Consider the following 13,043-nt stretch of genomic DNA (forward strand, 5'->3'; position numbering starts at 1 on the left):
CTGCTGTCTAGCCACCTCACCCCACCTCCAAGCTGCTTAGTGAGTCTCAGTGAAAAATAAAGGTCATCATCTAAAATTAAGCCATCTTTGGAACAAAAATAACAGAAAATCACTCAGAAACTCCACATTATCTCTCTGAAGGAAGCTGTCCAAGCCTTTCCTCCCCAGTTCTCTGTGCTCTCTTCTCATCTTTCTGATTTTTCCCATCACTGATGTCTTGTCTGCAGCACTGGAAAACACCAAGACCGTTTACCTTGATGCTCCCAAATCCCAACCCTAAATTGCAATGCCAAACTAAGATATTATATGATTAGGGGGAAAAGGAAGAGATTTTTTTTTTTTTTTTAAAGACTGTGTGTGTACTGTGTGTATTATTAAGCTAAAACATTTCCTGGTGTATTTTAATTCTTTTAAGTTATTGCTTTTTCTTTTTAATTAGCAGAAATATATATAATGCACATTTGGCAGACAGAATGGGCAGAACCTGGTGAAACACCAAAATAAAAAACAACAGTCTTTCTGCACGAATATGGGGAACCCTCTGGGTTTCCATCTCCATGTCGTTTGATGTATGATCATGAAGAGAAGCTCCTTAGAATAAAGAATCAAAGATTCACCCCTTCCACACACTCTGGGCACCATCACGCCCTCCCTTCTCTGCCTGCAGCACCTCACAGCCTCCGCTTAATCCTAGCCTCTCATCCGCACCCACGTCTGTCTGCTTCGCTCCTGGCCACAACTGACGACTCAATTCCAGGAGAAATGGGCTTTTTTCAGCACCACTGCCTATGCCACCGCGCTGTGGGCAACAAGTGTGACCAGGGTCACCCGTCGGGCGACTCCCAAGAGCTGACCCTCCTCCTTCGGAAACTCCCCTAAGTGTCCCAAACCTATACCCAAGACAGATGCAAAACGCCCAGGCACCCGCGGGAGAGTGGGGAGAAGCAGCCAGGAGTCGATCCGGGGATAGATTTGCCTCCAACCCCAGACTGGGATCCAACACCTTGGACGGGAAACGAAAGGTGGAAAACGTCCGCGTGCTGCCAGCGGGGCTTTTGCAACCCTCCCGGGACTGGCTGGGACGGAAAACGCGCGGCGGGAGATGGGGAGGGGGGGTACCCGGGGGTCTCACCTCCTGCTCTATAGCCGGTTCTCTCCCGCGAGGCGCTGGGAAGCATGAGGCATGCAGCATTCACAATTTTTTTTTTTTTTTTTTAAAAGACGGACTTGAAGCTTTTACAAACAACACGCCATTGTACTCACTTCTTATTCAGAGACGGGCTGCGCGCTCCGAGCTGCACAGGCAGGCATTTTTTTTCCCCCGGCTTTGTTTTACAAGGTGGGGAGAGCCAGGGCTGGACGCGGGGAGGGAGGAGGGGAGCGTGAGAAGACACGGAATCGCGGGAAGGAGGGGACACCCGCGGGCCGGGCAGAGGGCGAGGCCGAGGCCAAGTTGGGCTGGGGCGCCGCCGCCCCCGCGCGCGCCTGCGGCCGGGCCCGGGTCACCCGGAGAGCGCGGGCGACCCGGGTCCCGCGCCGGCCCGCAGCCGCCGCCGCCGCCGCGCGCTCCGCCCCGGGCTGCGCGCTGGCCCGGCCCCGGCGCGGCGCGGCGCGGGGGCGGTGGGTGCAGCCCGAGCGGCCGTGCGCCCCGGCGTCTTTGTGCGCGAGCCTCGCTCAGCCCCTCTTCGCATGTCTTTGTGCGTCTCCCCGGCAGAGCCCTCGGCGCCCCCGGGGCGAAGGTGGGGGTGGCACGGTCTGGGAGCGCCTGGCGCCCTCCAGCTCGCAGCTCGGCCGGCCACCGCCGCTCTCCCTTCCAGGCTCGCTCCTTTCCCTCCTTTCGGAACTCCCTCCCCCTGGGCTCCCCGCCCCCCCTTCCCCGTCCGTCTCACCGCCTGGGCTCGCCTCCCCGCCAGCCCTGCGAGCCCAACCCTCGCCTCTTCTCCCCTGGCTCTTCCGAGGCCCCCTCAATCAGCGTCCCTGCCTGCGGGCCCAGCCCTTGGGTTCACCTGCTGCCTCTTCTCTCGGACCGGTCCGCTAACCCTGCCCCCTCTCTACATCCTCACTCACGCTCTCGGGTACCCGGCTCCAATCTGTCTCCTTCCAGGTCGGGTTGCAAGGTGTGGGACCGAGCTTTGGGGAGCGGGGTCCTGGACTCCAGCACGTGGGCATCCTCCCCTCCCTCCCCCACTAGGGCTGTACAGAAACGTACCCCTTGAGATCCCTGGAACGGGGGCAGTAATAAGGATGCTGATTTCTTCCAGCCCGCGCCTGGGGAAGGTTTATCAAGCCCCAGCGACCTCCACCCACCATCTTCCAGGGTGCTGGACCTGGGCAACTAGCTTTTGTCAGCACAACGTTGATCGAATGGGGGAAGGCACCGGGAGCCAGGATGAAGACATTTAGGGATGCAAAGGAAATGAAAGAAAAATCCATTTGGTTCTCAGGGCAAAACCTCTTTGGCTGGGCACAGAGGTAGCGAATGTGGTCGGTGGGGACCCCCGGACCTCAGTCTGAACTCGGTGCTCGGCGCGCACCTCCGCATTCGGATCCCAGCTTGTCAGGAACCTAGACGCCTCCCAGACTGGCACACCGCCGCGCTGGGGCAGCTGGACTCTCGGCAATCGGGGCGGGGGCGGGAACCGAACCCTCACGAGAGCGGGCAGAAAGTGGGCAGAGGCCCGGCTGCAGCTGTGATGGACGAGTCTTCTCGCCGCACACAGGCTGTAACGGAACTTCAGCCGGTTTGTAAACTCTTTCCTCCTTCCCACTTGCGCAGCGGGAATCCCCTGCTGACCTCCGCCCTCCCACCTCCAGCGCTGTGAGAGAGTTTATCTTCCAGAACCGCTGCTCGGTCAGATTGGAGCATCTCCCCAGGGACCAGAAGCTATAGACGTGAAGGAGAGAAGGTAAAGCTGAAAGGCTCTGGATTGAAAAAAGAACGCTATATGCGAGGCTGTGGCCGTCAACGATTTGAAATGCCAAATTACTTTTTAAATTTCAGAATAGACTCAGCCGGCTGTCTCCTTTCTCCTATTAAAAATATTTCCCTTATTAGGAATTCCTTCCTGCTGGAATTGAAACGGTGTTCTCGACTTCTGCTCTCAATAATAAAATAATCGGATGTCCTTTGTAAAATGTGAATCTGATCCTCTCACTCGCCAACGTAAAACCCTTTCAGACTCGCTTGGTCCCACCGCCAACGTAAAACCCTTTCAGACTCGCTTGGTCCCACGTAAGGAGCTTCCTGGTCTGGCTTCTTTTTCTCATTCCTGGCCTCTGTGCATATTGTCACCTTCCCTCACACACCTTCCCCAGTCCTCTCCCCAACTTTACATGACTAAGATCCTGCATCAGTATGGTTCTCCAGAGAAACAGAATAAATAAGATGTGTGTGTGTGTGTGTGTGTGTGTGTGTGTGTGAATTTTATTTTGGCACACACAACTATGGGGGCTGCCAGGTCCATGTGAAATCTCTAGGATAATTCTGGAAAATCAGGCAAGAGTTGATGCTTCGGTCTTGAATTTCCTCTTTTCAGGAAAACCTTAGTTGTGCCCTACCCACATCGTCAAGGGTAATCTTTCCTTAAAGTCTACTGATTGTAGATGTTAACCATATCTACAACATACCTCCACAGCAACACACAGGCAAGTATTTGATGAAATAGCTGGGTGATATAGCCTAGCCAGGGGGTTCCCTGGTAGGTCAATCTGTAAAGAATTCACCTGCAATGCAGGAGACTGCCTGCAATGCAGGACACCCAGGTTCTATCCCTGGGTGGGAAAGATACCCCAGAGGAGGAAATGGCAACTCACTCCAGTATTGTTGCCTGGAGAATCCCATGGACAGAGAAGCCTAACAGTCCATGATGTCCCAAGAGTCAGAAACATGATTTAGCGGCTAAACCACCACCACCACCATGGCCTAGCCAAGTTGACACATCAAACTAACCGTCACAGGTATTATTCTCCAGATCACCCAGCTGTTGAAGCTTCTCCTGAATCCTAGTCTGGTGTCTCACTTCTGCTTCTGTTTGTGCACCTGTCACACTGTGTTGTGCTGCTTTAACCAGACTGTAAACTCAGTTCAATAAGCTCAGTTCCTTAACCAGACTGTAAGCTCAGTTGAATATTCATTGGAAGGACCGGTGCTGAAACTCCAATACATTGGCCACGTTATGCTAAGAACTGACTCATTGGAAAAGACCCTGATGCTGGGAAAGATTGAAGGTGGGAGGAGAAGGGGACGACAGAGGATGAGCTGGTTGGATGGCATCACTGACTCAATGGACATGAGTTTGAGCAAGCTTCGGGAGTTGGTGATGGACAGGGAAGCCTGGCACGCTGCAGTCCATGGGGTCACAAAGAGTTGGACATGACTCAATGATTGAACCAATTGAAGTTCAGTTAGGATATAAACCATGGCTCTATGTTCCCCATAGTATCAACAGTAACCAGTGACTACAGATAAATAGATGTTTGATAAACATATGAATGAAAGTGTGATTGCAGACATCATTTACCTGACCTCCTTCTAGGTTTTTGGGACTAGGTATCTTACATTTATGGAAAATGAAATGAATTCACTTCAGAATCATTTTCTACCCTATTATAGGCTTCTTGTTCTCCTAGTAAAATGATCCTAAACACTTTGCATATCCTTTTTTTTTTTTTTAAACTTTTCCCCTTTTAATTAACAACTTGATAGTTCTTTTCTGTTGCATTTGGGTCTTTTGCAAATTTAGCCACATCTTGCCAAGCACTAGTCCTCTGTCCAGTCGGCTCATGCTTACTAAAGTGGGAGATTAACTCATAGTTTAAATCTGCCTGTGGGGACTTCACTGGTGGTCCAGTGGTAAAGAATCCACCTTGCAATGCAAGAGAAGCAGTTCAATCCCTGGTGAGGGGACTAAGAGCCCACATGCTGTGGAGCAACTAAGTCCAGGTACTGCACTGCAGCTACTGAGCCCATGCACTCTGGGGTCTGTGGACTACAGCTAGAGAGTCCATGTGCCGTAACAAAAGACTGAATAATGTAGTGAAGATCCCGCCTGCTGCAACTAAGACCAGATGATGCCAAATAAGTAAATAAATATTTTAAATAATAAAAATAAATAAATTTGCCTATGTAGTGCCGCCCTTACTCATGGGATGTAAGACTCGCCACCAGTCCCAAATGTTGATTGGCCATTTTCCCTTCTCTCAAGTCATGTGCTGCAGTGGTGTTTCAGGTCCCCTTTGCATATCCTCGTATCAGACATACACACACACACACACACACACACACACACACACACTTACACACACACACATATATATAGGGCTGGGGGTAGGGGGCCACAGATTTAACTTACAGAAAGATTAAATTAAAATTTTAAAAACAAACAAAATTTCAAACTTTGACATTAGTAGGAATCATTCCAACAAGCTAGCCTCACCTCACAAATAATTCAAAAGAACCAAGAAATTTGTCTCCACACTGACTCTAGCCCCACACAGTCCCTCAGTTAAAGCCTCCTACTTCTTTAAGAGCTTTCTTGTGCTTACTCACCATGTTTGAGATAAAAGGGAAAAAAGGGGAATAGACTAGCTTGTGTATCATTGCAACTCGAGAAACAAGGAAATGAGATGGTTTATCCTGTTTAATTTTACGTCTGCATTTCAGGGCATATAAATCCCATCAAAGGTGGTTTAGAAAGACTAGACGGACTCTATTTCTTTCGTGCTCCCAGACCCAGGCTACTCAACACCTGCTAACTTTATTTTACTGGGTGGGAAACCCTGAAATACATAATAAAAATTCTGCACCCCAAATTCCATACCCCCCTTATTCCAGTGCTTTCAGATTCTGTTGTGCTCAACCAGCAGCAAGAAATCTACACTACTTCACTTTCACGTTTAATTTCCTTTTTGACCTTGCCCTACTCAAAGATAAAACAAAAAGCAAAACAAAGCATGCCACTGACTTTTCCATAGTTCCATTCAGACCTGGAATTTTCCAATCAAGGTCACTTCTGTAAGTATCCTAACTCTGCCACTTGTGAACAATGTGAATTTGAGGGAGTCCTTCTCTCTCTCTGACCATCAGTTCCCTCATCCACAAAATAAGAATACTACACTGAACTTGCAAGAGATTGTTGTAAGAACTAAACACATATATATGTTTAACATTACAGGTCCTCAAAAAAATTTCATTCTCTCTTGTGCTTGACCTAACCCAATGAATCGGGGGCTCCCGGCCGAACAAGACCACCAACAAATCTCAACTCTGTAATAAATCTCGTCATCTATTTAATCCTTTGGAGAACACAGTTGCACAGGTCTAAGATGAGGGAAATGCATTATGTTTATCAAATATCTATTGAGTACCTACGAGGAACCAAACAGAAGCTCTGTGGCTAGATCAAGGCTACTGCTTTCATTAGCTTATGGTCTGGAGGGGGAAGGTGCCAAATAAACCTAGAATGAAAATTCTGATAAGCGCAATAAATAGAAGGTAGGGAGTACAATGAGCGTACCTAATGCTGGACGGCCCAGGAAGGCCTGTAAAAAGTGACATCACAATTGGGCCCTGATGGTGAGCAAGGGCAGAGAAGGGGAGACATAATGTAAGGAAAGAGCTTCCTCAGCAGAATGTGAAGCTTGTGGCCCTTCCTTGTGGAGGAAAGAAGCTTGGAGAATGTGGGGAGCTCAGAGAGGAAGACTGGCGGCAGACAGCGGTCAAGCTAAAGAGGCAGGCAGAGACCAGGTCATAACGCCTTGGATTTTAATTACTGGAACTGATGAATTTTCATCTAACTTCATCAGATGGCATTTGAAAGAAATCACTCTGGTTGCTACATGGGGAATAGACAGAAGATGGACAAAAATGGAAACATGTACCCAGGGAGTTAGATGCTCTTGCTTAGTCCAGATGAGAACTTCGTGGTGACTTGGATGGGAGTGGAAGAGAGGATAAGAGAGGTGGCATCGGTAGATCAACTGGACCCTGTGATCCCCAGCATGTGGGGAGAAAACACTGGGGGAGAGCGTGGCCATTATCCAAGAGATTCTAGTTCATGCAAACTCAGAGGATTCGACACGTATAGGCAGTACTTCCATGAAATGCCTGCCTGATATGGTCCCTCCAGGGCCACTTACCTTCCCTGCTAGCGGCTGTTATGTTTCTTGTGGGACTCACCCCGATTGAAGGTGCTGTGTGTGTCCTGGGCCTCAGTAACATAATCCCGATTCCTTGGTCTTTCAGTTGGTTCAGGCACAGGCCTATAGCCCACTCAGTCAATGGAACCTATGCCAGGATTTCCAAGGAAAGAGACTTTCCTGCTATACCTCTCACCTTGAACCTGAAGGTTTGGGAAACTATTATGCCAGCAAGAGAAGAGAAGTTACCCAAGAATGAAGCCAGTAAAGATCAGATAAAACCAAAATGACCAGGTCCTGGTGACAACATTTGATCAGTTCCCTGTATCAAACTACACCATAAGCCACACACGTTTTCTTTTTGTATGAGCCAGTTGGTCTTGAGATTTCTGATACTAGAAAGCCCTAATCAAAACATTATAAAGCAAGGAACTGGAGGAAGAGAGAAATAATTTACCTGTATGGGGATGTCTAAGTTGACCCCCAATGATTCCTGCCTGCTGGTATTCATGCCTTGCACTAAACCCATCCCCCTCAAATGTGGGCTACCAATGAACAAAATGCAGTGTAACCAATGGGATGTCTCTTCCCAGGTTAGGTTATAAAAAGACTGTGGCTTCCCACCTGTGCGTGCCCTCTTACCCTTGGGTAAGGGTCTTGGATCTTTCCTTCTGGTGGCAGCCAGCTTCCATGTCATAAGGGAGAGGAGAGGCGTGGGTGAACCTGAAAGTGAGTCTCCTATGCTCTTCTAACAGCCACGTAAGTGAGCTTGGAGGCTGATCCCTCTCCCTTCGAGTCAGGAGATCGCCATAGTCATAGATAAGACCTCTTGAGAGTACAGCCTCTGGAGAGACCCTCAATCACAACTACTCAAGTAAGTTCCTTCCAAATTCTTAAGCCTCAAAAACTGTGAGATCACCTACGGGAAAAATAGGCAGAACACTCTTTGACATAAATTACAGCAGTACTTTTTTGGGGGTAGGATCCATCTCCTAGATTAATGGAAATGAAAACCAAAATAAACAAATGATGAAACTTAAAAAGCTTTTGCATAACAAAAGAAGCCATAAATAAAATGAGCAGACAACCTACAGAATGGGAGAAAATATTTGCAAAATTAGATGACCAACAAGGGATTAATTTCCAAAATATACAAACAGCACATAAATACATACACATAAGCATATTAATCTATATCAATATATAACAATTATTTTGCTGTATACCTGAAACTAATACAACACTGTACATCAATTATACTTCAATTGAAAACATTAAAAAACAAAACAAAACTATGAGACCATAAATGTTTCTTTGTTTTCAGGTGCTAAGTTTTGGGATAATTCTCCATGCAGCAACAGATAGTAATACAACCCCTAAGAGTTAAATTCCAAGTAAGCTGTGAAGTATCAGTCAGACCTGAGTCGTGCAAGTTACTTTAAGAAGGCAATTCCTCAAAAGCCAAAGTGAGGCTTCCCTGGTGGCTCAGTTGATAAAGAATCCATCTGCCAATGCAGGAGACATGAGTTCAATCCCTAATCCAGGAAGATCCCACATGCTCAGAGCAATTAAGCCCATGCACCACAACTATTGAACCTGTGTCTAGGGGCCAGAAGCCGCAACTATTGAAACCTACCCCCCCCAGAGCCTGTGCTCTGCAGCAAGAGAAGCCACTGCAATGAGAAGCCAGCACATCCCAGCTAGAGAGCCACCCCCTCTCACCACAACTAGAGAAAAGCCCGGGGAGCAAGGAAGACCCAGCACAACCATAAATAAATAACAATTTTTAAAAAACACCAAAATGTATTGATTTTGAAATATTCATAAGCCTAAAATTCAAATATGTTGATCAGAAGGGAAGTTGGACATTATTAGGAGAAGAGCAAAGAAAGCAAAGAGGTAGATGTGGGCAGTGCCCATACATGCATTGTCTCGAGCAGTAGGTCTCAGGCTGGAGTGAACGTCAGAATCGCCTGGAGTGCGTCTAAAACACAGATTGCTGAGCATGGCCCCTGAGTTTCCGGTGTCTTTTGTGTGTGGGGAGGGTGTGTTGAGAATTGGCACGAATAACAAGTTCCCAGGTGATGCCGACACTGCTAGTCCAGGGAGCATGCTAAGAGAATCCTGGAGGAAAAGCAGGATTTGGGTTCACTCTACTGGCACTCACCGTCACAGAGGCGGTTTCTGCAGTGGTAAGAAATTGGGCGAGATGACAACTCAGGCCCTCTGCCCGTGGTTGGCGAATCACGCCGGGCACTGGCACATATCACCATTCACTCTCACTGTTAAGCACCTCTGTGTATCAGAAGAGGCTTCCCTGGTGGCTCAGCGGTAAAGAATCTGTCTGCAATGCAGGAGACCAGGGTTCGATCCCTGGGTCAGGAAGAACTCCTGGAGGACAACAGCAATCCACTCCAGTATTCTTGCCTGGAGAATCCCATGAACAGAAGAGCCTGGCAGGCTACAGTCCTTGGGGTTGCAGAGAGCTGGACATGACTGAAGTGACTGAGCACGCATGCACATGTATCAGAAAGGCATTTTTCTAATACTTGGGGACATACTGTAGGAAAAAAGACACACCAAATCTCTCTAATCATGGAGTCAAAATAAGGAAAGAATCACACCAGTGAAACCATGTCTGTGTCTATTGGGAAAATATCATCAAGTTACTGAGGTGGTTTCAGATTAAAGTGCCTCACCCTAAAAAATGAAAAAAAAAAGTCATTTTTTCCATTAAATTTTGCAAAATTTATCAAGAGGTTCATTTTGCAAAAATTAAAGTCACTCTAAAATATATGACACTCAGCAATATTTTTAATGGCTTTATATATTTGCTTACTTTAAACACCTATACACAAAAATATGAAGAATGATAAGATTTTAAAATGTAAACAAGACTGTCTCTTATAATGGCAATTCTTAGTCTCATGCAATTTCTTTTCAGTTTTGAAAATTTATGTAAGTCAAAACACCCAACTTTTGCATATAAAATCAGCTCTTTAAACAGTAAGTACATTTAAGTGTTACTCATAAAAATAAGTTAACATTCATATATAACTTTGCTCGAAAGAAAATAAGGTCTTGATTAAGGGTATTGTAAAGAAATCCTTATCATAATGGTACTCTGTTATAAGATTCAATTCTGAAAACATTAGAATTTACTTTTTTTTTTTTTTTCATATAGGAGAATGGTTTATTATAAAAGACTGTACATAAAATTTAGACAACAGGTTATATACAAAATTAAGAGAACACATGTGCACTTTGACATATTATCTTAGCTTTGAAAAAGCTACTTTAGAAAAGGAATTCAGTAGACTGACTTGTAAATAACCATCTGTGATTTTAAATTCTGCAAAAATCAGCCACTGCTATTGGGATAGGTTGAGATAAGGCTAAATTTTTTTCCAAGTTAATATATTGAGAAAATAGAACCATAATTCTGCAATAAATCGGTATCTTTTATTTATCATTATTTTTAAAGCAAACCAGTGAAGGAAAGGACAAAAAAACCTTTGGTTCACTTACGTATTTATGAATGGAAAAAATTTATAGAATTTACTTAGTTTACAAAGAGGAAATTCTACTTCAAATTGTCTTTCTCCTTTCAAAGCTGAGTATCATAAACTATCACCAGGAAATAAACATTTCAGTGATATGTATCTAGACTAACAATGGATTCATTTTTAAATAATTTTTAAAGTCTGTCAACATTAGGCAAACTAATTATATCAAATGTGGTGCTTTTTATTAAAATCAGCCATAAATTCAGAGAGAACTAAACTTAAATTTTTTTCTTGATGGCTTTCATTTCCTAATGAATTTTCAGCACATCCAGTACTGTATTTAAAACTTGTATTGGTTATGAAAATTTGCCAATCCAGCATTATGTCTTCACCTGAGAGCACAGATTCTGACAACAATGAAGAACAAATCAATTTTTTTGTGTGACGAACAAATCAATTCAATTTATCTTCTAAAATTGAGTCACAAGATAGAAAGGCAATAGAAAAGCAAATAGAGACTGTGAGGTTTGAACTCTTTTAAAGATATTTGTTAATGTGTTCAATAACCAGAGATCTTAATGTCACCATTAAGATCACTATTAATGTCATCGTTAAGGGAAAGTCACTCAGTTGTGTCTGACTCTTTGCAACCCCATGGATTATACAGTCCATGGAATTCTCCAGGCCAGAATACTGGAGTAGGTAGCCTTTCCCTTCTCCAAAGGATCTTGCCACCCAAGGATTGAACCCAGGTCTCCTGCGTTGCAGGTGGATTCTTTACCAGCTGAGCCACAAGGGAAGCCCAAGAATCCCAGAGTGGGTAGCCTATCCCTTCTCCAGGAGATCTTCCCAGCCCAGGGATAGAACCCAGGTTTCCCATATTGCAGGCAGATTCTTTACCAGCTGAGGTACAAGGGAAGCCCAATGTCATCATACAAGCATAGAATCTAACTTTCCCTCCTATGTTTCTGTGTCTATGATTAAATAAGCACATACAAGTCTTGCTCAAGGCCTTCTACTAAATTTATGGAAGAATTGAGATTAAAAACCTAAGCATCACCCAAGGCATGTTTGTTCTATAAGAAAGAAGAAAGCAGCTTTTTCTTGAATTTTTAAAATTGTTAAGCTGATTGTGTGATCTCTCCAAATTCTGCAAAGTGAACCAAGCAAGAAGACTGCCTCCCCCACCGCCACCTGTCCCCGGGACCTTCACCAGCGGCCTCATCTCCACTAACCTCTGATCCATCCTCCACAGTGTGGCCAGAGGAGGCTTTTAGAGATAAAATCCAGTTAAGCTGAAGCCCTGAAGTATACACTAACCTTCCATTGCCTTCACCATAGAGACTAATAGTCTAGGGGCATTCTCAGGGCCTTGAAAGTCTTTACCCTGTGAATAATCATAGTTACAACAAGAACAACAGGACTCATAACAAGAGGTAACATCTAACAGAGCATGTGTGTTGGCCATTCTTTTAAGACCCTTTCATTTACTTCTTCATTTAATCCTCCTAACAACCAATGAGATAAAAGTGAAAGTGAAATCGCTCAGTTGGGTCCGACTCTTTGTGACCCTGTGGACTGTAGCCCACCAGGCTCCTCCATCCATGGGATTCTCCAGGTAAGAATACTGGAGTGGGATGCCATTTCCTTCTCCAGGGGATCTTCCCAACTCAGGGATCGAACCCGGGCCTCCCGCATTGCAGGCAGATACTTTAACCTCTGAGCTACTGCTGTTATTATCCTCAGAGGAGTTAAAATAACTTCCCCAGTGTAACATAGCTGATTAATCAATATACCTACTATATAGGCTCAGCTCACCAGATTTTCCTCTCGTTTCCAGTTTCTTGAGTATGCCCTGTTCCTTCTTTCCTTAGTGTCTTCATACATGCCAGTCCTTCTAGCCTAGACTGTGCCTGTTTCTCTTACTACTACAAACTAACTTAAACTATTTCTTCAGGCTTTAGCTAAGACGTGTGTGGGGGGGCTCAGTCATGTCCAACTCTGCGACCCACTAGGTTCCTCTGTTCATGGGATTTTCCTTCCTCAAAAAAAGCCCCATAACCTCTTAACAAGATCAACCCATCACCCCAACAGTACACGCTTGTAACCTTCTGGACTCTCCCCTCATTATTGTGGTCACAATTGTTATTTAACTACTTCTTCAAATTATTTAGTCACTGCCCTATATTAGTTTCTTAGGGCTGCCATGACAGTGCATCAAAAACTTGGGTGGCTAAGAACACCAGACATCTTTATCTCAGTTCTGGAGACTAGAAGTCAGAAATCAAGCTGACAGCACTAGGGGAGAATCCCTTCTTACTGCTTCCAGCTTTTGGTATTTGCCATCAATCCTTGGTATTCCTTGGCATTCCTTGGCTTGTATATGCATCACTCCAGCCC

At 45.4% G+C, this 13,043-nt stretch overlaps 1 protein-coding gene across 5 annotated transcripts in view; it reads right to left on the minus strand.

Moving 5' to 3' along the window:
• KCNK2 (potassium two pore domain channel subfamily K member 2) overlaps positions 1 to 13,043 on the minus strand; it is a 225,171-nt gene that overhangs the window by 135,437 nt on the left and 76,691 nt on the right. Inside the window, exon 1 of one of the 5 annotated variants that reach the window (XM_059875241.1) lies at positions 12,462 to 12,729. The exons of 1 other annotated variant lie outside the window; for it this stretch is intronic. Coding sequence is in view for 3 of the 4 variants with exons in the window: in XM_005217327.5 (XP_005217384.2) it covers positions 1,133 to 1,178 (46 nt within the window). In the remaining variant the exon portion in view is untranslated. 5 annotated transcript variants of the gene reach the window in all.

Source organism: Bos taurus, chromosome 16 (assembly GCF_002263795.3).
Source record: "Bos taurus isolate L1 Dominette 01449 registration number 42190680 breed Hereford chromosome 16, ARS-UCD2.0, whole genome shotgun sequence".
NCBI classification, from domain to species: domain Eukaryota; kingdom Metazoa; phylum Chordata; class Mammalia; order Artiodactyla; family Bovidae; genus Bos; species Bos taurus.